The following is a 23,014-nucleotide window of genomic DNA, read 5'->3' as shown; positions in this document are numbered from 1 at the left end:
GATGAACGAAAGTCTTACGGGTTTGGAACGACATGAGGGTGAGTAAATAATGACAGAATTTTCATTTTTGGGTGAACTGTCCTTTCAAGAGGTTGTGTTTTTGTACATGTACACTACTGTTCAAAAGTTTATGGTCAGTAATACTTTTTCTTTATTAAAGAAATTAAGACTTTTATTTAGCAACTTTCTATTCATCAATGAATCCTGAAAAAGGTACCATGGTTTCCAGAAAAAATGAAGCATTACAGCTGTTTTAAAACATGTTTCTTGAGCAGCAAATTAGCAAATTAGAATGATTTCTGAAGAATCATGTGACACTGAAGACTGGAGTAATGATGCTGAAAATTCAGCTTTGCGTCAAAGGAATAAATATTTTTTTATTATGTTAAATGTTGATAATATTTCACAATATATCTGTTTTTACTGTACTTTTGATTAAATAAATTCAGCCTTGGTGAGCATAAGAGACATCGTTCAAAATCATGGTACTTTTTTGTAAGGGTAATCATACCATAGTAGACCACAACATGGTATTTTTTTAAATAACTTGGAGTACCATTTAAATACCATGATTACAATGTTTTGCAGACATAAAGTACATGATCCTTAGATCCTTAGAATACATTTGTTTGGCAGATGTCTTTATCTACTTTTTTATTTATTTATTTTTTTTATACATTTGATCTGTATATGCATTCTATGACATTGCATATTTTAAAGTACTGTGTTTTAAATCACCCTCCTTAAACAGACTTTCACAACCGGGAAAATCAGAGTTCTTTATGGTCCACCAGTGTCCTGTGATCCCAATCTAATAATTCATCGCTCTCTGTGTAATATTATTCATGCCTTCATCTGCATCCTTATCAGTTACCAGCTGAAAGGTGTAACACGAGCCCACGGTAGAGAAGAATAGCCGTGCAGCGCCGCAGAGCAGCTGCAGAGGGTGCGATGCATTCGGGATGTGTCCTCTCGAAGCTGAGCCATTCAGTGGCGCTCCGAGGAAGAATAGGGGGCGTTAGGACCAAGAGGTGCGTGTGTCTCTTTGAGGAAAGAACAAAGGCTGACATCTCCAAGATGAAAGCCTGGTGAAATCTAAACTAATCAAACCCAACGAGGCAGCTGGCCGGGGTTCAAAAAGCAGCCACACCAAGAAGTCATTTAAACTTTCACATTCGCTTCAGGCTCAAAGAAATCAGTTAGGGTGGGGAGCCAAAAGAAAGAAAGCAAGAAAAAAAAAAAAAAAGAGTTCAAAAACCAACCTGGCGGAGAGTCAAACAGGTGTATTAAAGAAAACGTCCACGCTGTGTGTTTGTTTCAAAATGAACCCCAAAGGGTGGGTGGACCACAATCTGGTGCCCATTTCATTAATAAAGGCACAGTCACAGCAAACTCTTCCAAAGGTTTGGACTCAAGAGCTTTTGGGTAGTTGATGAGAAATACTTTTAGAGAGCTAAACCCCATCTAATACGATATTAAACAGCATTCTTTTGTAATTATTGTGCATGCAACTGTTATGAGCTCATATGAATTGAAATGCAATTTTAAAACATACAAATATTTCACATATCATTTCAATTCATTTTTTCACCATATTTTTGTCTTTGTCATCATTTAAGTGTAAAAAAAGTACAAATATATAAAATATACAAAATGTACAAATATATAAAATAAATTGTTATGAGCTTGTGTGAGACGTATCTTATGCTCATCAAGCCTGCATTTATTTGATCAAATATACAGAAAAAACAGTAATATTTTGAAATATTATTACAATATAAAATAATGGTTTTCTATTTTAATATACTTTCAAATATAATTTATTTCTGTGATGCAAAGCTGAATTTTCAGCATCATTACTCCAGTCTTCAGTGTCACATGATCCTTCAGACATCATTCTAATATGCTGATTAGATACTCAGTTAATATCAATGTTGGAAACAGTTGTGCTACTTAATTTTTTTTTTTTTTTGGAACCTGTGATACTTTTTTTCAGGATTTGTTAATGATAAAAAGTAAAAAAAAAAGAAGCATTTATTCAAAATAGAAATCTTTACTATCACTTTTTATCAATTTAACACATTCTTGCTGAATAAATGTATTAATTTCTTTCAAAAACGAACGAAAAAAAATTACTAAAAAAAATATCACAGGTTATTAAAAATATTAAGCAGCATGTTTCCAACTGTTTCCAACATTGATAATAAATCAGAATATTAGAATGATTTCTGAAGGGTCATGTGACACTGTAGACTAGAGTAATGGCTGATGAAAATTCAGCTTTGCATCACAGAAATAAATTATATTTTAAAGTATATTGAAATAGAAAACCATTTCTTTAATTTGTAATATCATTTCACAATATTACTGTTTTTTTTTTTTCTGTATTTTTGATCAAATAAATGCAGCCTTGATGAGCGTAAGAGACTTCTTTCAAAAACAGTAAAAATAGTAATGTGTCCAAACCTTTGACTGGTACTATACTAAAATAAAGAAATAGTGATCAGTTACAGAACTTATGACATACACTTTCCCTGCATTCATTTAAATTTTAAAAGTCCATGGACACATTATGTGCCAGCTACCCATTACCTTTTGAGCTCCATGAGTCAGAAACTCTTGTTCCTTTTTAAGGCATTTCAAAAGGGAGTTGAGTTCAAAGACTCCATTGGAGAGGATGGGGGTTAGAGGAGATATTCTTTCAAATGCTCTCTATTTTTAAAGGTGCTATTGCTTGGAAGACATTTGCCCACAGGCGACGTAACAAACGCTTACAAAGCAGAAAGTTAACGCTGGAAAAATGCTTTGATTTGACTTCGGCAGAGAAAGAAGCGAATGAGTGTTTGGACAAATGTTCACATGGCTAACACGATCAGCTGAGAAAGTAAATACAGACACATTGAGACACTCTATATTTCCCACATTTCTGAAATGAGAAGTTGGCTAAGAAAGCGATAAGGCCTACAGGAGAATTTTATTGCTCATAGGTTGCTCTTTTATAGCTCAATTATGATTCATGTAGAGTCAACAAGTGAAACGCCATTTGTAACTCATTTTTCTTCTGTAATCTGATGTATATCTGTGTGAAACAGGATATTCAGTGCTAAAAAAGGTAGGGTGAGGCTTGATCTTTATCCATCTCTAATTAACTGGGTAATAAAAATGAGTCTCTCTATGACTTTGAGGTACAGACTGAAAAGCTAAATTTTGACTTTAAATATCAATTTGGACTCAAATGTTTATCATACAATACCTTTAGGAGGAACAAATGACACCATTGTAATGCCCTAAGAGTATAGAAGTCCATGTGGATGGCAGCTCAGATCATTTGATCTTGTTGAGAAATGCTTGAGTATATCTGACTTTGGTATCTGAGCACAGTTTGAGACATGGTTGAAATATTTTCTAAAATTCTGGTAAAAACCTAAGCAAAAGTCTCTATTTGTTCTGCTCTTAAAGGAACACTCCACGTTTTTTGAAAATAGGCTCATTTTCCAACTCCCCTCGAGTTAAACAGTTGAGTTTTACCGTTTTCGAATCCATTCAGCTGATCTCCGGGTCTGGCGGTACCACTTTTAGCATAACTTAGCATAGTTCATTGAATCTGATTAGACCGTTAGCATCTCACTCAAAAATGACCAAAGAGTTTCAATATTTTTCCTATTTAAAACTTGACTCTTCTGTAGTTACATCATGTACTAAGACCGACGGAAAATGAAAAGTTGTGATTTTCTAGGCCGATATGGCTAGGAACTATACTCTCATTCCGGCGTAATAATCAAGGAACTTTGCTGGCGTACCATGGGTGCAGCAGGAGCAATGATATTACGCACCGCCTGTGACCCCCTGCTTGCACAGGGAGCGTGCCTTGCAACCATGGAGACATTTGTGAGAGACGCTGTGTAATATCATTGCACCTGCTGCTTGATTATTACGCCGGAATGAGAGTATAGTTCCTAGCCATATTGGCCTAGAAAATCGCAACTTTTCATTTTGTCGGTCTTAGTACACAATGTAACTACAGAAGAGTCAAGTTTTAAATAGGAATAATATTGAAACTCTTTGGTCATTTTTGAGCGGGATGCTAATGGTCTAATCAGATTCAATGAACTATGCTAAGCTATGCTAAAAGTGGTACCGCCAGACCTGGAGATCAGCTGAATGGATTCGAAAACGGTAAAACTCAACCGTTTAACTCTAGGGATGTTGGAAAATGAGCCTATTTTCAAAAAAAGTGGAGTGTTCCTTCAATCTCGTTGCTATCTTAAAGAAACATTTGAGATAATAAAGGCCTTGTTTTTGATTTTGTATAAGGTTTATGTTTGTTTACCTGAGAGGCGTCTTGGCACGTCGCTGATGGTGGGCAGGCCGGTGGCTCGGGTGGAAGACAGCGGGGTGGTGGAGTGGATGGAGGGAGACGTCATTTGGCTCAGGTAAGGAGTGTATGGCTGCTCGTAGGACCAGGGCGGAGAGGATTGTGCCTGCCGCGGATCTGTGAAGATGATAAATGAGACGACACCAGTCACAGACAGAACCAACATCTGCAATAGCATCAAAGATGTTTTTTTTGTGTGTGTGTGTTTTTTATATATAAATTTATTATATATATATATATACTACCGTTCAAAAGTTTGGGATCGGTAAGATTTTTAATGTCTTTAAAAGAAGTTTCGTCTGCTCACCAAGGCTGTATTTATTTAATTAAAAATACAGTAAAATCAGTAATATTGTGAAATATTATTACAATTTAAAATAACTGTTTTCTATTTGAAAATATTTGAAAATGTAATTTATTCTTGTGTTGGGAATGCTGAATTTTCAGCATCATTACTCCAGTCTTCAGTGTCACATGGTCCTTCAGAAATCATTCTAATATGATGATTTGCTGCTCAAGAAACATTTATTGTGTACAGATGTACAAAATATTTGTGTACAATTTTTTTTTAAGGATTTTTGATGAATAGAAAGTTCAAAAGAACAGCATTTATTTGAAATATAATCTTTTGTTACATTTTAAATGTCTTTACTGTCAATTTTGATGATTTAATGCATCCTTGCTGAATTCTTAGACCCCAAACTTTTGAACGGTAGTGTAAAGTTACAAAAGCTTTGTATTTCAGATAAATGCTGTTCTTTGAACTTTCTATTCATCAAGGAATACTGAAAAAAAAAGTATACAACTGTTTTTAACATTGATAATAATAATAAATGTTTCTTGAGCAGCAAATCATCATATTAAAATGATTTCTGAAGGATCATGTGACACTGAAGACTGGAGAAATGATGCTGAAAATTCAGCTTTTCCAACACAGAAATAAATTACATTTTATATTATATTCCAATAGAAAACAGTTATTTTAAATTGTAATAATATTTCACAATATTACTGTTTTTACTGTATTTTTAATTAAATAAATGCAATCTTGGTGAGCAGACAAAACTTCTTTTAAAAATATTAAAAATCTTACCGATCCCAAACTTTTGAACAGTAGTGTATGTATGTATAAACACGTGTGTGTGTGTGTGTGTGTGTATATATATATATATATATATATATATATATATATATATATATATATATATATATATATATATATATATATATATATATATATAAAATCACACAAATAAGTTCACACTTAGAAGAGACCTTCCTAATGAGCCACATTTAAAAAGACTCATTTTACACACAAAGTGGGTGACCTTTCTTTTTATAACAATATGAAGACCAAGACTGAGCTGACTAGTATAAAAGGCCATGGTATGTAAATAGCTTAATCACATTCAGAGCCAAGAACGGTTTCCTGTTTGCTTTCTACAGTATTCTAGTAAACACAGCGTCTGCTCTGACAAGGAGAGGGACTGGAGCCCATCCAAGAGAATGGCAAACATTATGCAAACACTAAAGCTGTGCACATACGAGACGAAAAAAAAAAAAAAAAAAATACCCCAAGCTCCAATATGCCAAAAGTGAAGCAGGAACTAATGAAAATATTTGGACAAATGTGATGGAATTAAAGCAATAGTTCACCCAAAAATGAAAATCTGTCATTATTTATTTACTCTCATGTCGTTCCAAACCCGTAAGCTGTTATTTTTTCCGTGGAACAAAAAAAAAAAAAAAAAAAAAAAAAAGAGGAATCTTCATTAATCTTCGCCAGAACCTGTTGTGTGTGATCTGAGAGATACATCGGAGGGGAAGATTTAAATTTGGGTCTGTTCCTCAATTGAAACTATTATATGATTTCTGAACGCATGAAATATGTAGTAAATGGAGTTCTTTTATGGTGTTTTTTTGTTTTTGTGTGGCTAACAGAAGCATAATGGAAGACAGAAACTCGGGTTTGGGATGACATGAGGGTGAGTAAATAATGAGTCTTAATTTCTGGGTGAACTATCCCTTTAGGGTGATCTAAGCAGCCAATCCCAAACAAAGATAATGCCTCATTCCGGAAAAGTAGACAAAGGATTTGATACTGTCAGACTTGGCACGTCCATTAGTATCTCCTGTTTAAATCTGATTCACTCTGAAAACTACTGAATGACATTTCTATTTCTTGCATCATGTAAGCCCACTTTTTTTTTTTTTTTTTATCTTTGCAGTCTTATCTTCGGCAAATCAGGCCCAGACGTTGCCTTGAATAAACCTACCTGTTCTCCAAATACAGATGTTTGCACAGAACACAAACCAAGGGACCCGCCATTAAAGATCACGCCAGAGGAAGGCCGACGGCCAGACAAGCTAAAATAGCAGCGTTAAAGGGAAAGGAAAATGCCTGGGCCGGTTTACCTGAGATCTGAGTTTGCCCCTGTGGATTGAAGGAGTTCGGCGTGGCGTTGAGAGACTGCCGGGGACTCTGGGTTTGCACGGCAACTCTCATGGTGGTCTGGCGTAAACGCTCTAACTCGCTCAGGCGCTCGGAGAACAGCGGCGGTTTTGGGGGGTCTTCCAGTTTCTGTCTGTGTCCTACCGAACAATATCAGACAGAAATTGCAGTTAATACACCTACTGCTCGATTCTGACCAACTTTAATGGGATAGTTCGCCCAAGATTCTATCATCATTTACACACCCTCATGTTGCTGCAAACCTGTATGTTAAAAAAGCACTGTAAAAGTACTGTAAAACTAGTCTTTTGAAGTAATATGAAAGTTTTGTGAGACGGACAGATATGAACTTAAATAAAAACTTAGGACACAAATCTATCGTATGGCTTCAGAACACTTGTAGTAAAGCACAAAATACATTTTCATTGTACTTTTATGTTTCTCGAATTGATGGTTCATTGTATGGAAAAGAGCAAGTTTGTAGATTCCCCAAAATATCTTACAATGACATTAGAGTGAATAGACAGTGACAGAACCATCATTTTGGGGCAAATTTCACTCTTAAAGGGATAGTTCATCAAATTATGAACATTCTGTCATTATTTACTCACCCTCATGTTGTTGCAAACCTGTTTTTTTTTTTTCTTTTTTTTTTTTCAAAAAACTCAAAAAGAGATGTTATGCAAAATGTTCATGCTGCTCTTTACAATGAAAGTGAAAATGAAAAAAAAAAAAAAAGTACTGTAAAGTGCTCTATATTTATTAAGTCTTTTGAAGTCATACAATAGTTTTGTGTGACGCAAATGATCCAATGAGATTTCAGAGCTCAAATAAGAACATACATTTTAATTCATCTATTGTATTGCTTCAGAACACTTGCAATAATGCACAAAAGCCAAAGGTATTTTTATAGTAGTTTAATGGTGTTTGATCACTGTTTACTTTTATTGAATGAAAAGTGAAGTTTATGGATTCTCCAAAATGTCTTGGAATGAGATTAGGATGAATAAATGTTATATTTCAAGCCTTTTTCAAGTTATATTATAGTTTTGTTTGACAAACAGATCAGATGAGCCAATGAGATTTCAGAACTCAAATAATGACTTAAATTTTGAACACAAAGCAATCGTATGGCTTCATATGGACAACTATTTGGTCAGTGTTTACATTCATCATCTGAAAAGGTCAGTTTGTAGATTACCCAAAATATCTTAAAACGACAAAGTGAATAGAACTGTAATTTTTAACTGAACTGCACTCTTAAAGGGATAGTATGCCAAATAATGAATATTCAGTCATCATCTACACAACCTGGTTGAAACCTGATAGATTTGTGAGAGGAACAAGACCAAAAATTCATTAAAATTCATTATTTACTCTTCCGCTTTTTCTTGAAGTGTGAGATTTGAGATCTACAGCTGAAGGCAAGATTAAAATGACTGTTCCTCTGTTCCTACCGAAAAGCTATTGTATGACATCAGAAGACATAAAATATAGCACACAGGTTGTGTAAAATACAGTCCCCTGGTTTCACAGACAAGGCCTTAAACCTAAACCGTGAGTTTGAGTGGTTTTAACTGAAAGCAACTTGCCATTGCGCCATTGTTTTGTCTCAAGACGCACACCAGTTATATATTTTTCTAAGGCACGTTTATAAAAGCGACTTAAATGTCCTAATTGAACTAAGGCCTAATCCTGGATTAATCTAAGCCCAGGCATATATGATGCTTTAATCATAAATATTATGTTACATCCATAGAATGTTTTTTTTTCTCCAAACAACATGAGGGTGAGTAAATGTTTCACATTTAGCTGAACTGTCCCTTTAATGGACAACCAACAATTAAACCTAATTATTTAGCAAACAACCCAGCAAAACAATTGTCCAGATGAGTGTGTGGGTCAGATGCATCAGCGATCTCTGCATCTCTAATCACAGAGATCTCAGTTTTCACAATAGCGACCAGCACACAAAAGGAGGGGAAGTACAGTAAATCGACTTTCTACCTGCCCGTACATGTTGTTGTTCTACACCGTGGCATCCATCCAAAAGAATTCACAGTCAAATTACACAACTTCTTTATTTCCCTATTATTCCTATCATGCTTAAAAGTATGTCTGTGAGTCACGACAAAAGCATGACCCGCCAATGTTTATTCATTCATTTCCCATAAAAGAGGACAGACTCAATCCTCTATCCTGCAATAAAGAGTACGAGTCACGCCATGCCCCCACGTCCACCCCTTCCCAGCTCGGACCGATCACACATGAACCACCCTTTCCAGTCCATACAGAGCTCAACATCTCTACTAAAGAACCTGATTTCATTGGAACCGCACTGTTGTGTCAATACTTGAGAAGAATATATGTTAAAAGAAGGACTTTGTGAGTCTTTTTTTCCGTGCTTGTCTGTCTAGCCCTGGTCGGTTGCCCTGAATAGCTGTAAAGTAAATATCACACAGAAGAAAAGAGAAACTCCTGCAAAAGCTTGGCCACTCTCCAGTTGGTTCGAGACAGATCTACAGTACCTCCAATCTCGCAAAACCTGATTGTGCTCTGGAGTTCAGTTGAGCAAACACAGCTCCTCATTCACTGGCGAATGTCGGCTGCACACAAGAGCACTTTGCATCGGGAGCGTGAGTAATTCCCTGAAAGTATTCCCTCTCACTACGCTATAAAAGAAACACAATCAATAAAAGGGAACCGTTTTCATTTTGTTTAAGCACCCGGCATGAATACAGCCCCTATGTGTGTGTGCATGAAGGTGAGCTGCTCGCACATTATTTATGTTATTATGAGTGACTTGAAACGAAATCTGCCAATATTTTCCCCAAATTTGATTTATCAAAGGATATAAAGTCATGTTGCTTTGGCTGTAAATATCAGAGAGGGTTACATAATACAAACTGCTGATATGAATACATCAATACATAATGTAAAGGTCTTTGTGAGTCTACAAACTCAAGCCTTTATTTCTATAGCGCTTGATACAATACAGCATTGGTTCTCATACTTGGTCCTGGCGCCTCCTCCAACACTGCACATTTTGAGGATCTCCATTGTCTTACACAGCCATTTCAGGGCTGCATCTGAAAAGGCATATTTCCCTACTATATAGTAGGTGAAAAACAGTATGTGACAAAGAAGCATGTCCGAATTCACAATACTCAAAATAGAGGAAGCAAAAAGTACCAGGATGACCTACTACTACTGATTCTGAAGTGTGCATATGATGGACACTTTACTATCCCATGAGGCCACGGGAGAGGATTTATGAATGGCAGTGAAGCGACGCAATTGACGCTGGTAGATCACATGATAATGAAAACATTCATACTATATAGAACATACCTTTAGCGGTCGTTAAGTAATTACTTATTTAAAATAAGTACCTACTCAAGAGAGTATGCGATCGCCCCCATACTCATTCACTATTCCCTACATTAGTCCACTAATATAGTTTACTTAAGGGAGGGAATGAAAACGAGTGAGTGAATTTGGACACTGTGTGCAGCGGAAGGACTGCCACTTTTGCATAGTTTGTACTTGCAGTTTAATAATCATTTGAAACTTAGCAAACTGGCAGCTCCAGTTGTAATGAAAAGATTTATTTTGAACTCTGTCATGGAAACTAGCATGTATAAACCTTAATTACACAATTTAATAATCAATTAACAAGGAATTTAAACCTGTATGATATTACGCTGTAGCCACATTGGATCAGCGGTTTGTAAAATGGATGTATGATTCAGCTGCAAGCGCCATTTTCTGGCAAAACGCAGGAATTCATCATGACTATCATAGTGCATTGTGGGTATTCTCTAGCCATTGAGCGTACATTGGTTGTACACTTGTTATTGTGGTGCATTGTGGGATTGAATGAGTGCACTCAATAACGTCCACTATGGTTTTGGACAGTGCCCTATTTAGGGGTATAGGGGGCGATTTTGAACACAGCCCAGGTCTTGGAGTCTTTACTAATGAGCTGATGACCTGAACATGGACCAGGGTTGAGAACCACTGCAATACAGATTGTTTCAAAGCAGTTCAAAATGAGTTGTCAAAAGTACCGACTTCGGTACCACGTAGAAATGTAATGTTTAAAAATGTGATGCTTTGAGCGCTGTTCATAAACACCTCTGACTGGCCATTGTGTTGACACACTCTTCGGATATGTCTGTGATTGGGTTCAATGATCAAACGCTTCAAAAATGTTCTAAATAGTCATCAATGATGCTCTTCACCAAGCGCTTACACAGATAGACAAACACTTCTGTGCGTTGATCATTGTAGCCAATCACAGACATATCAGACAATGGCCAATCAGAGGTGTTTACAAATCCACTCAACAGCGCTCAAACCATCAATTTGGTATCGAAGTCGGTACTTTTGACAACTTTAGGTCATAAACTGTTTTTTTTTATAAACAGGAAAATAACAGAATCAGTGATGCAATAAATTATGGGACAAATTCTGCTGTAAAACAGCCCTAAAAAGACAATACTGTCATTATTCAGCTCAAGTCAGTTCAGTTCAGAGTATATTGCTCTTTAATAGCCAAATGGAGGTCACTGAAGATTTATTGAGAAAAGTTTCCATCCACCTATTTTTATGCGCATTTTGGGATGTCGCATAAAAAATTAAAAAAAAAACGCTGGATGGAAACGCCAAGATACGCATAAATTCTAAAAATGCGCATAAAAACGTATGCGCTCAAATAAGTAGGATAACATTTTTATGCAACTCGAAAACATGCACATAAACTACGATGGAAACACTTTTACTGAATAAGTTCCTTGATGTGCATAAAAAAGACGTGACTTTGCAATGTAACAGCATAACTGGACCAACCAGCGGACCGATCTCATTGCACAGCATCTGCCAGAGCAAAGTCTGTCCTTAAAGTGGTTCGGTTTAATTCCCAGAAGCGCCTCACACAATTGCGTTCACAAATAGCAGGCATTTGAATGCAAGATAACATGACAGCATTTATTGTGTTTCATCTGCACACTCTGAGGCACAACTAATTTATTATACATGAAAATTATTATATACAATGGGTTCTATTGCAGAAACATCCATTTTTCTTAGTGATATTTAGCACCAATGTATCAGGAAGTGATGTTTTTGGTCTCTTTCACTCGTTGGATGGAAACAGTGCTTTATTCGCAAATGTTTTATGCGATATTCAAAATTTGCACATAAGTTAAATACGCAGCTTTGGATGGAAACATAGCTATTGTCATACAGTAAAAGCATGGAACTTTTATAAGAGAGATCTTTTTAAGATTCTTATGAGAAATGTTCATCATGAGATTACGGATTTTGGCAATTCTGAAACTCTGGAGGGACACATATAGAAATGTTTGACAACTCAAATATTTACATTTATGGCATTTAGCAGACGCTTTTATCCCACTTAACACAAATTGATATCATGTTCATCATTGTCAAGTGTGTCCTATGAACATGTTGTGAGCACCGTTGGAGAGGACAGAAGCAAAAGACCTTTGGATTTGAAGTCCAATGCTAAATTTCCAGAATGGAAAAAAGGGATGCAAATGATTCAGCTTGAAGGAGAGGAAAATCCCTAATGCTCATATCCTATGAGACATGCAGAATGCTCTTATTAGTGCCAAAAACATCTCTGAAAGGTAGAGCTCAAATATTCAAATGGACACGTCTCCAATAAAGTAAAAAGATCTGGTTACTGCAACAATTTGGAATATTAGATTTAGGCTGAGGAACAAAACTTTAAAGTAGATATAAAGGAATAAAGCAGTCTGTTAGCCTCGCTGGCACAATACTAGAATGTTATGGATGGTTGCCAGGGCATTACTATGCAGTTGCAAAGGTGTTCTGAATGGTTTTAGCAGGGTTGCTAGGGTGATCTGGGTGGTTGTTAGGTCTCTTCTGCTCCCCAAGGCTGCATTTATTTGATCTAAACTACAGTAAAAACAGTAATATTGTGAAATATTTTTTTTACAATTTTAAAGAACTCTTTTCTATTTGAATACATTTTAAAATGTAATTTATTCTTGTGATGCAATGTTGAATTTTTAGCATCATTACTCCAGTCTCCTTGTCATACGATCCTTCAGATTCTAATATGATGATTTGGAGCTCAAGAAACATTTCTTCTTATGTTGAAAACTGTTGTGTTGTGAACCGTGATACATTTTTTTTCATGATTCTTTGATGAATAGAAAGTTCAAAAGACAGAACGTTTTTGCAAAATTATATGTCTTTACTGTCACTTTTGATCAGTTTAATGCATCCTTGCTGAATATAAGTATTAATTTCTTCAAAGAACAAGAATGCCAAAATTTTTGAACAATAGTGTAAGCCTATGGGAATTTTTGGGGTGGCAAAAATCGCAATTTGATGTATCATTCATGCCAAAGAGGTTTAATAGTTATGGTTAGAGGTTTGTTTATATGCTCCAAAAGAAACTTTGGGTTTTCTTTGTTTTCATGCAAAAATGCCTAATGATTGTATAAATACGGGTGTATGTGTCTGTGTTGCTGGCGAAACCTCCGCCTGCATGTTAAATTACCATATGATAGTGGCGTGACCCACAATAACACCCTGTGCTCGTTAAACACCAGCACACTTTCAACATCAAATATCAGCCAGGGCCGTCAGAGCGCATCAATCACGCCTCGGCGACACAGGGAATAAAACGCATGGAAGAAGAAAGGGAAACATACATCCGTCTAGATTTCATTTCTTTAATTGCTGTGCCGCGGAGGGCCGACTCCTCTGAAGAGTGAAACAATGGATTATTTCACATGGCAGATCTCACGAAATTAGCAAAGGGGGGAAAAAAGCTTTTTAAGGACAGGACGAGGCCGAAAGCCCGCTCAGTCGAAGGATCAGAAGTAGACGGAGAGGGGGAGAGAAATGGAGAAAGCTGACGGCAGCCAAGCAGCACTGGAGATTTGCCAGTCGCCTGTGTGGTCCGTGTGTTCCAAGCTTCAGGAAGTGAACTACGCCAAGAAGGGGCACACATGCTACTAGAGCTTTATAAATCGATGGGCCGACTGCAACAATCAGACACCATGCAACCGTACAACTACCAAACAACCAAACTTTTATTTCTGGGCCAACACGTATTTGTTTGAGGGGTGATCTGGGGCCAGACCGGCTTGGTGCCGTAGGGTAATTGGCGGAAAACTAACAAAAAAATCCTTGATTTGCCTCATGAGCATCATAAATACTAAATGCACATTAGGTCTATATGTGTCTCTCTCCACAGGCCAGAATCCTGGAGTGGCTCTACTACTGAAGATGAGCTATGTATCTGTCTGGTCAGATTAGTTGCAATGGTCCCTAAAAATCACATGGAGGTCAGCTTGCTTCTGTTTTGTTGTAATGACACAATTGGGGTTAATGCACAAGGGTGTGTGTGTGTGTGTGTGTGTGTGTGCTACACTCTAAAAAATGTACACTGTAAAACACTGTAAAGAAATTGTTGGTTCAACTTTAAGTTACCTGGTTGCCTTAACATTTTGAGTTCACTGAAATTAAAAATTTGAGTTAATACAATGAAGGCAATTCAATAGAAACTCTTATGTTATCTGAACCACATTCATTATTTAAGTTGATTTGACAGAAGAAAAAATGTTGAGATAACAAATCATGAAAACATGTTTTTACAGTGAACCCAAGTTGGGTTGAACATGGACAAACCCAGCAATTGGTTTGTTTTAACCCAGCAAATGGGTTGTTTTATTTAACTCAACTATTGTTTAAAAATTACTGTATTGCTTGCTTAATATGAACACAAAGTATGTTGGAAATGAATATTTATTACTATGTTTAATAAATGAACATTTATTAATAAGTTTAATGAATAATAATTAAACAATAAACATTTATTAAATTGCTTATTAAAAATAAGATTGCTCATTAAAAAATATGGTTTCTACAAAAATGTGAAGGAGCAAAACTGTTTGTTTCATGAGCATCAAATCAGCATATCAGAATGATTTCTTAAGGATCATGTGACACTGAAGCTTGGAGTATGATGCTGAAAATTCAGCTTTGCATCACAGGAATAAATTACATTTTAAAATATATTCAAATAAAATACATTTTTCTTAAATTGTAATAATATTTCACAATTTTGCTATTTTAACTGCATTTTTGCTCAAATAAATGCAGACCTGGTGAGCCTAAGCAACACTTTCAAAAAATATTAAAAGTTTTTATAAAATGTATATCAAATTCCATATAGGCCGGACATTACTTTTGGCCACTACTGTGTTTGTAAATATCTTCTTTTGTGTTCACACAGGTCCAGAATGACACAAAGGTGAGTAAATGATGACAGAATTTTTATTCTTGGGCGCACTGTTCCTTTAATGTTTACAAATGATGAAAACTTGATGGCTTTTACCAAAAACACAGGGTTATAATGTAGTTCCTTTTAGTAGGCAGTTCCTAGTAGGCAGTAGACAGCATGGTGGTTTTGGAGCAGAGCAGAAATTGTTGTAATTGTAGTTGTTTAATGTTAGAACAAAATTCTTTAAAAATATTTGAGCATGCAATAAGCCTACAACTGCCAAATATATTGCTAGTCATGTGTAACCCTCTATTGTTGACAGAAAGCATCAAGTTTCTGTGCCAACAGTAACAGTCACATACATGCCTCATATTCACTTCTCATTTGAAAGTGTACATGGGGAAAGTACGATCAGATCTTTCTTATGCAAGCCATCTTTATATGTTTATTTTCAATGCCCTGTGTTCGCGTTTGTCCGAGGGGCTTACCGTTTGTGTTTTGTGCGCGTCTACCTGTCTGAACACGCACAACGACGTTCAAAGAGAGAGAGAGAGACATCACAGGTTCACGGCTAATGCTCATTTCAGCAATGAGCAATTAGAGCGGCTCCACGCAAACCGCAACGTAAACAATCTGACTCAATAGAAGATTTTATGTGCAACATATTGATTGTCAGAAGCTGTTATGCAAACAATACACTGAAACATGTGGTGGCACAACACTGAGGCTGCAAAAGAAAGATTTGTTTGTTCCATTGGCCTGTAAAAGCATTAAAAGGATAGTTCACCCAAAAATGAAAACTTACTCATCATTTTCTCATCCTCAAGTTGTTCCAAACCTGTATGAATTTCTTTCTTCTGTTGAACATTTACTCATCATTTACTCATCCTCATGTTGTTCCAAACCTGTATGAATTTCTTTCTTCTGTTGAACACAAAAGAAGATATTTTGAAGAATGTTGGTAACCAGAAAGTAACCAGAAATGGAAGGCAATGGCTACCGTCAGCTGTCTGATCACCAACATTCTTCAATATATATATATATATATATATATATATATATATATATATATATATATATATTTAATTTTTGGGTGAACTATCCCTGTAAAGCATTTCTTACATAGAGGACAACAGGGCTACAAACCTGCATATGAAAATTTTACTTATTTATTTATTCATAAAAAAAAAGTGTTATATTCAAGTGGAAGATGTATTTATTTTTTATCACAGAAAATGTTATTTTTATTTAAAAAAAAACATTTTCTGGTGGACAAATATATATTTAGTTAGTATTGATTCAGTAACAACATTTGTTTAAAAATAGTTTGTTTTGATTAAACCTAAAAATAGCACAGGCAGGTGATTATGGTATTATGTAGTATTTTGTGAAACTAATGTGTTGTTTTTGGTTGTTATGTAGTATTTTTTGAGTAAAAATACAATAAAAAGTGCCTTTTACCACAGGATCCTTTAGCCTTGCTGTACCCTATATTGTCACAAACTGAATGAGATGTAAACGAGAAAGAAAGTGTGAGATAAAATCAAAAAGAAGTGTGAAAATTAGATTGTGGCGGATGAACTCCATGTGAAGAACATTTATAGCATTTACCGTCCTGCTCTATGAAACGTGTTTGGCTATGAGTTCTGCATGAGACAATAGCTCTTTTCCAGCCGTCTTCATGGCAGTCAAAACACAGCGTCACGGATAATCTTGGCAAATACCTTTTTAAAAACAAGCCATGTTTTCCATCTCCCCAATGCGAGGTGGCATTAATTAACAGAGCCAACACAGGCAAAGCAGGAAACTTTAGTGTGTGTTTCACATGCACTAAATTGCAAGGATTTACCTTTATAAATACAGTCTAGATTGTGAATACAACTTAAAATGCTTTCTTATTTTTCAGTGACTTTCCATTGACACCATATCACAGCACTGGACCAGGGATCTTCAATACAGTCAGTAAAGAATGATTTTGTATATTTGTGAAGGAAATTGTTTATAATTAAAAAATATGAGTGGGTGTGAATTGCTATGCTGTTCTGTTCTGCTATGCTATTTTTTGCGAAGTGAAAAAAAAGTGAAAAAAAAAAAAAACAGCTATATATATGGTTTAGAAAATATAAAAATGACAAAATCACATTTAAATAAATTAAAATATAAAAAATAAAAACTAGTTCAAAATATTAAGAACAACTAAATTAGTATCTCAGTGATACTACAATAACACTGCATAGCACAAACTTTGCAACTCTAAATTTTAATATTATGCTTAAGTGCTTGTTCAAATGATCTGTATGTGTAAGTAAAAAAAATGATATACACTCTTTGTATTTATGATTTATAAACCAACATAGTGAAGCCAACATTCCATAAACAGCTAATGATGAAGTCTATATGCCACATGTGCTACTGTTCTTAGTTGTATCGTTGTTGTTTTTTTTTTTTAATGCAAATTGTTGTAACAAGCTATTTTGTTTTATATGGCATAAGAATCAGTTGGCATGTTTGTATATTAAATTTGTTCTTTTACCTCTCACAGGCTTATACAGACTGTCTTTCAAGTGTCAAGCCCACCAACAAACCAGCACTAAAGGATCAGATATCGGTGTAAGAATGCTGCTATTATGATGGTGTGCGAGGAACACTGGCAGTCATGGTGGTAAAAGTAACACAGGGCCCTCTCTGAATGGTCTGAGCCGCCCCTCCCAGTCTATTAGTTGAAATTGCTCTTAATAACCACAGTTACACGAGACCCGCCAAATGATTACAGCAGCGTGCGGTTCACACTCCCGTGGCCCTGTGCGACGAGACCAGTCAAGAGCTGCTGTGAAGAGTAGAATCGACAGATGAAAACCATAAATCTGATCATTTCATGAAGCAACAGCAAGCACGACATGATTTGAAGCAGCATTCGCTTGAGTTACGTACTTAGTTTGAGCAACAATATTGATGCTTGTCTTGTTGTGTGTCTTGGCTCCCATTGGCTAAAGATCATTGGATCCGTCTCCGGTTGAATCTCGCAAGGAATATTTTCTTTACAAATGAGTACATGTTGCTGGGGAATTTCACGCTAGACAAAATATATCTGCACTTTCTCAATAGCTTAAATGGTTAGGGCAAAGTGTAGACCACCTTAGTAACCATGAAAACACAGTTTGTCTGTTAACTGCTAATCAAGCGATCTTGTGTATGATGTGAATTGCTGTTTTGCTCTTAAAGTTAGGCCTGCAATCTCTAATTTCAATCAGAGTTATTATAGTTAATAGCGTTGGGGGTAACGGACTAAAAGTAATGTGAGTTTTGTAATCAGATTACTTTTTTCAAGTAACTTGTAAAGTAATACATTACTTTTAAATTTACAACAAAATATCTGAGTTACTTTTTCAAATAAGTAATGCAAGCTACTTTGTTATCCCATTGACTGACACTTCTTCTGTTCCCATGTTGAGAGATATCAAGAGTAAGTGCAGAGATGTTGTGTGTGCTGTGTGAACATGATGACTGTTGTTGTTTTAGTTTAAATTTGAACGTGCATTTACTCATCTCACTTGCCCAAAAACAGATTGAGTGACACATACCGTGACAATCTGAACCAGAAATAAACGAGAAAGTAAGAAATTGGGAACACTTAAGTGGTGAAAAAAATCCACAAGATGAACATATACTCCATTTACCCTCCTTCTGTGAAACGTGTCAACAATCGTCTGATTTTCAGAAGAAACATCCAAGATCAATTTGATACATAAACATAAGCAGAAAACTCAATTAAATCTTCTGCATGAGCAATGAAAGAGCAACCTCTGAGCAAAACCGTCCTTTGGGAAAGAACTGTATGACGTTGAAACTTAATTAAAGGCCTGAATGTGTGTCTGTCTTTCTGAATGAGAGTTTTTGTCTCTCTCTCTGTTTTTCTCTCTTAAGCGCAGGAGGAATGTGTAAACAGGCAGGCAGAGGCAGCTACACGACACACTCACAGGACGTTGCACAACTCCAAATGCCTCTGAATGTGTCATTTCCTGTCTGGCCACCTGCCTTCCGCTTAGAAACAGCAGCATGCGGATGAGAGATAGATAATGCAGTAGAGCAGATTGACCTGAACCATTATTTGCTTAAAAATAAGAGCTGTTAAATTACATAAAATACCCCAGTAAACCTCAGAAAGGCTATTATATTTTTTTTAAGTCAACATACATTCTTAAAAATAAAGGTTCTTTATTGGCATCGACGGTTCCATGAAGAACTTTTAACATCCATAGAGATAGGTACTTTATAGTGGAATAAGGTTCTTTAAATTCTTTACACTAAGAAAAATGGCTTCTTTTGTAACTTTATGGCCACGTTCACACAGCAGCAGAATATGGTTATCAGTCCTGTATTTGAGTCCTTAATACGGTTACGTTCACACACAGTACAGTTATTTACGGGAGTGACAACAGCATTCTATGGCCACGTTCACACTGTCAGTTTTTGGGTTCGACAACCGGATTTACTTACAGGTGTAAGTCTCGAAATGTCCCGTTCTTTAATATTAAAGATGGCGACGTCCATAAAACTGAAAAGTCTTATCACTTTTGTAGAGACAAGAGACTAATTAAACCGCAAGTTCATCCATCAAAACTTCATTAACCAACAGCAGCATGTAAACACGCGCCAGCCGGAGTCTTTAACCATTGCACACGCGCGTCACGTCCTTTGTGACGTCTCGCGCATGACACAGCATTTGAATTTGGAAAAGAAACACAAAACTGACAGGAGCCACTCTGGTGGAGAATCAGTGATTGGATCTAACACCTTAAGATGACGCACAGCTCATATCTCTGTCGCTGTAAGTTACCGAAAGTAAAACCACACACAAAACACCTTAGCAGAGCAGCTCTCTCGCACTGTATGACGTGACAGACAACTAGTTGTCCAGTGCGGTTCCGTTCACACAGCGCGAATATTCCGAGAATGTGTTTGTGAGTCTTGAAAATTTACGGGTGTGAGTTCGGTTATAAAATGCGTTTGTCACACCTGTAAATAACCATACTGTGTGTGAACGTAACCGTATTAAGGACTCAAATACAGGACTGACAACCATATTCTGCTGCTGTGTGAACGTGGCCTATAACCAAACTCAGACCTGTAATTTTTCAGGACTCACAACCGCATTCTCAGAAAATCCGCACTGTATGAACGGAACTGCACTAGACAACTAGTTGTCTGTCACATCATACAGTGCGAGAGAGCCGCTCTGCTATGGTGTTTTGTGTGTGGTTTTGCTTTCTGTAACTTACAGTGTTTACAGAGTTGTGTGTCATCTGAAGGTTTTAGATCCAGTCACCGTTCTCCACCTAGAGCGGCTCCCGTCAGTTTTGTGTTTTTTTTCCAAATTCAAATGCCGTGTCATGCGCGAAGGATGTGACACGCGAGTGCAATGGTTAAAGACTTCGGCTAGCATGTGTTTACATGCTGCTGTTGGTTAATGAAGTTTTGATGGATGACCTCGCGGTTCAATCAGCCTCTTGTCATGTCAAAAGTGATAAGACATTTTTTAGTTTTATGGACGTTGCCATCTTTAATATTACGTTGGTCACTGTCGTTTGGTTACTAGTAACCGTGCGTTCACACCGCCACCGGCGAGAGCGTCAACATTCGCCTTGGCCGCCCTGCCAACAACGCTGTACTGTTCGTTCAAACCGCCGCCAGCGAGAGGGTCAAAGTAAATGACAAGTTGTGGCAACCAATCGGAATCCTCTCAAGCGAGGACCTCTACATTCCGGATTGGTTGCCGCTGAACCACATCATAGCTCATTACCATAAAGTTGACTTGATTTAAAGTCAACTCTCCTCGACGCCATAAAGTCAACTCTCCTCGACGCTCTCACCGTTCCAAGATGCGCCGTGCCGCTCTCGCCGGAGCTCGCTGCCGGCTCTCATTGAAAATGAATGACTTCCTGTCACTTTGACGCTCTCGCCGCCGGCGGTGTGAAAAACACACAGTAAGAGAATATGGGCTTGACACTAGTTGCACGTTCATACCTATGGTTCATACAGACAGTGTTCCAGACGCTGCTGTAAGTTGCTGTGTGTACGGGACATTTCGAGACTCACACTTGTAAGTGAATGCGGTTGTCAATCCCCAAAATGTACAGTGTGAACATGACCATTGTTGCATGTTATTAAAGAAAAATGGATTTTTTTATATTATTATGTATTTATAATATTTATATTATTTCAGTTAATTTTTATTTAATTTTAAGTAATGAAAAAGGTTTTTTTAACAATAACAATGGTTTTAGTTAACAATATTAACCCTGGTTTATATTAATTAACAAAATAAAAAGATGTCTGCCAACTAATTCTGTAAGTACACAATGTCTGAAAGAAATAAACCCTGTCAGAAAAAACAACAACAAAAAAAAGAACGTTTGTGTTTACACCAACAGAAGCCATGTTTGGAAGTCATTGACCTGGTATTTTCCTTGATAAACGCACGAACACAAAGTCAGAAAGAAAAACTGAAGATGAATGAGCTGCATGAGATGAAAGGCTCGTCACATCAGAGATGCCCAAGGGCACGATTAATCCGCTAATGAATGAAGATCACACACTGGCATAAAGTGACTCCAAAACGCTGGTGCCAGATGTGTTAATAGAGATGAGGAGGAAAAGTGGGAAAAAACAAGACTTTAAGAAGTGATATTGTTGGTTTAGCTGCCAGAAAGTTATCTATGAATACGAGGCCAGTGGCGACAGCTGTGTGCCAGGCAGGTTGGCATGTTCTTTTTACAAACGTGCCAGGAAATTGTGCCAAGGCTGGATCTACAGCAGCGCTCATCAGACTGTGTGTTTCTGTGTATGATGGCATGTGATGATGCGAGAGGTAATTAATCACAGGGAATGTTGATGCTTCAATGTAGGTCCTAAAATCTGTACCCTACCCAAATCAACCCTAATCACTTCTTACCCAAACCCGATGTGCATAATTTAATTTTTTTAAATGAAAAACCCGACCCCAGACCGACCTGGCAAAATTAGACTGAGTCTTATCTGACCTGACGGCATTTATTTTCGAACCCGACTGGACCTGAGCGAAAACGACATTGATGTGTGCATAGCCCTGCATGAACATGCAGCGTAATGAAGCAAGTGGCTTTTCCTGATGGATCTCATTGCTAGAAGATGGATTTCTGTGTGAGAGGTTACAAACGTTTGTTCAATTTCTACATGCGTTTTTCAAAAATGCATTTAACATGAACGCGCAAGTATACGCTGAAGTGCTGAAATGTCAATCACTCATCACCCTCGTTACGTCCTATAACTTTTGCCGTAATGTTATTTACCTGACCATAAGATGATTAAAGTTTATTAATTGGGTCTTCTCGAGTCCATTCAGAAAAAAGCACATTTATTTTAGATTAGCCAAGACCCGAGGCCACTAATATGAACCTGACCCGTGTCCGAGGTACTCGTCGAAATTTTGGGCTCGAACCCTCTCAGGTCTTCGGGGCAGTGCTCAGGTTTTCAGAAGCAAGTGGACCTGCGAAGAAGTCTACTTCGGTGTTTTGGGTGGATAAGCCAGGGCATTGCTGTGGGGTTGCTAATGTGCTCTGAGAGATAGGAGTACACAGGTCAAGTTCCAGACGTTAAAAACTTCATTCATTTTTCTCCATAGGGACATTTTTAGCAGTAACTGAATTGTTGAACCCTTGGCTTGACATTAACACCCGCCAACCAAATGCGAGTGGTTTTCTGTTATGCAGTCACTTGTACTAGACACTTTGGCGTGTTGAATTTTGCATATAATACATACATTTTTCAATTAAAAAGGCATGTGACATAATAAACTAAGTGCAATGTAGTGTTGTCAAAATTATCGATTTTACTATACATATTGATACTGCAATTTTTAAAC

The 23,014-nt window shown here is 36.8% G+C and overlaps 1 protein-coding gene across 3 annotated transcripts in view; it reads right to left on the bottom strand.

Moving 5' to 3' along the window:
* The window catches only part of runx2a (RUNX family transcription factor 2a), a 76,006-nt gene that overhangs the window by 10,047 nt on the left and 42,945 nt on the right, over window positions 1-23,014 (bottom strand). For 2 of the 3 annotated variants that reach the window (XM_048190385.1, XM_048190386.1), the window contains 2 exons: window positions 6,791-6,967; window positions 4,331-4,492 (listed from right to left, as the gene is read on the bottom strand). In XM_048190385.1, the coding sequence (XP_048046342.1) occupies window positions 4,331-4,492; window positions 6,791-6,967 (339 nt within the window). The remainder of the gene's footprint in view (window positions 1-4,330; window positions 4,493-6,790; window positions 6,968-23,014) is intronic. The other variant, XM_048190387.1, reaches the window with a different exon arrangement.

This window comes from Megalobrama amblycephala, linkage group LG5 (genome assembly GCF_018812025.1).
Source record: "Megalobrama amblycephala isolate DHTTF-2021 linkage group LG5, ASM1881202v1, whole genome shotgun sequence".
Classification (NCBI taxonomy): Eukaryota; Metazoa; Chordata; class Actinopteri; order Cypriniformes; family Xenocyprididae; genus Megalobrama; species Megalobrama amblycephala.
Note: the sequence above shows the minus strand (reverse complement) of the source record. Positions and strands in the feature narration are given on the sequence as shown.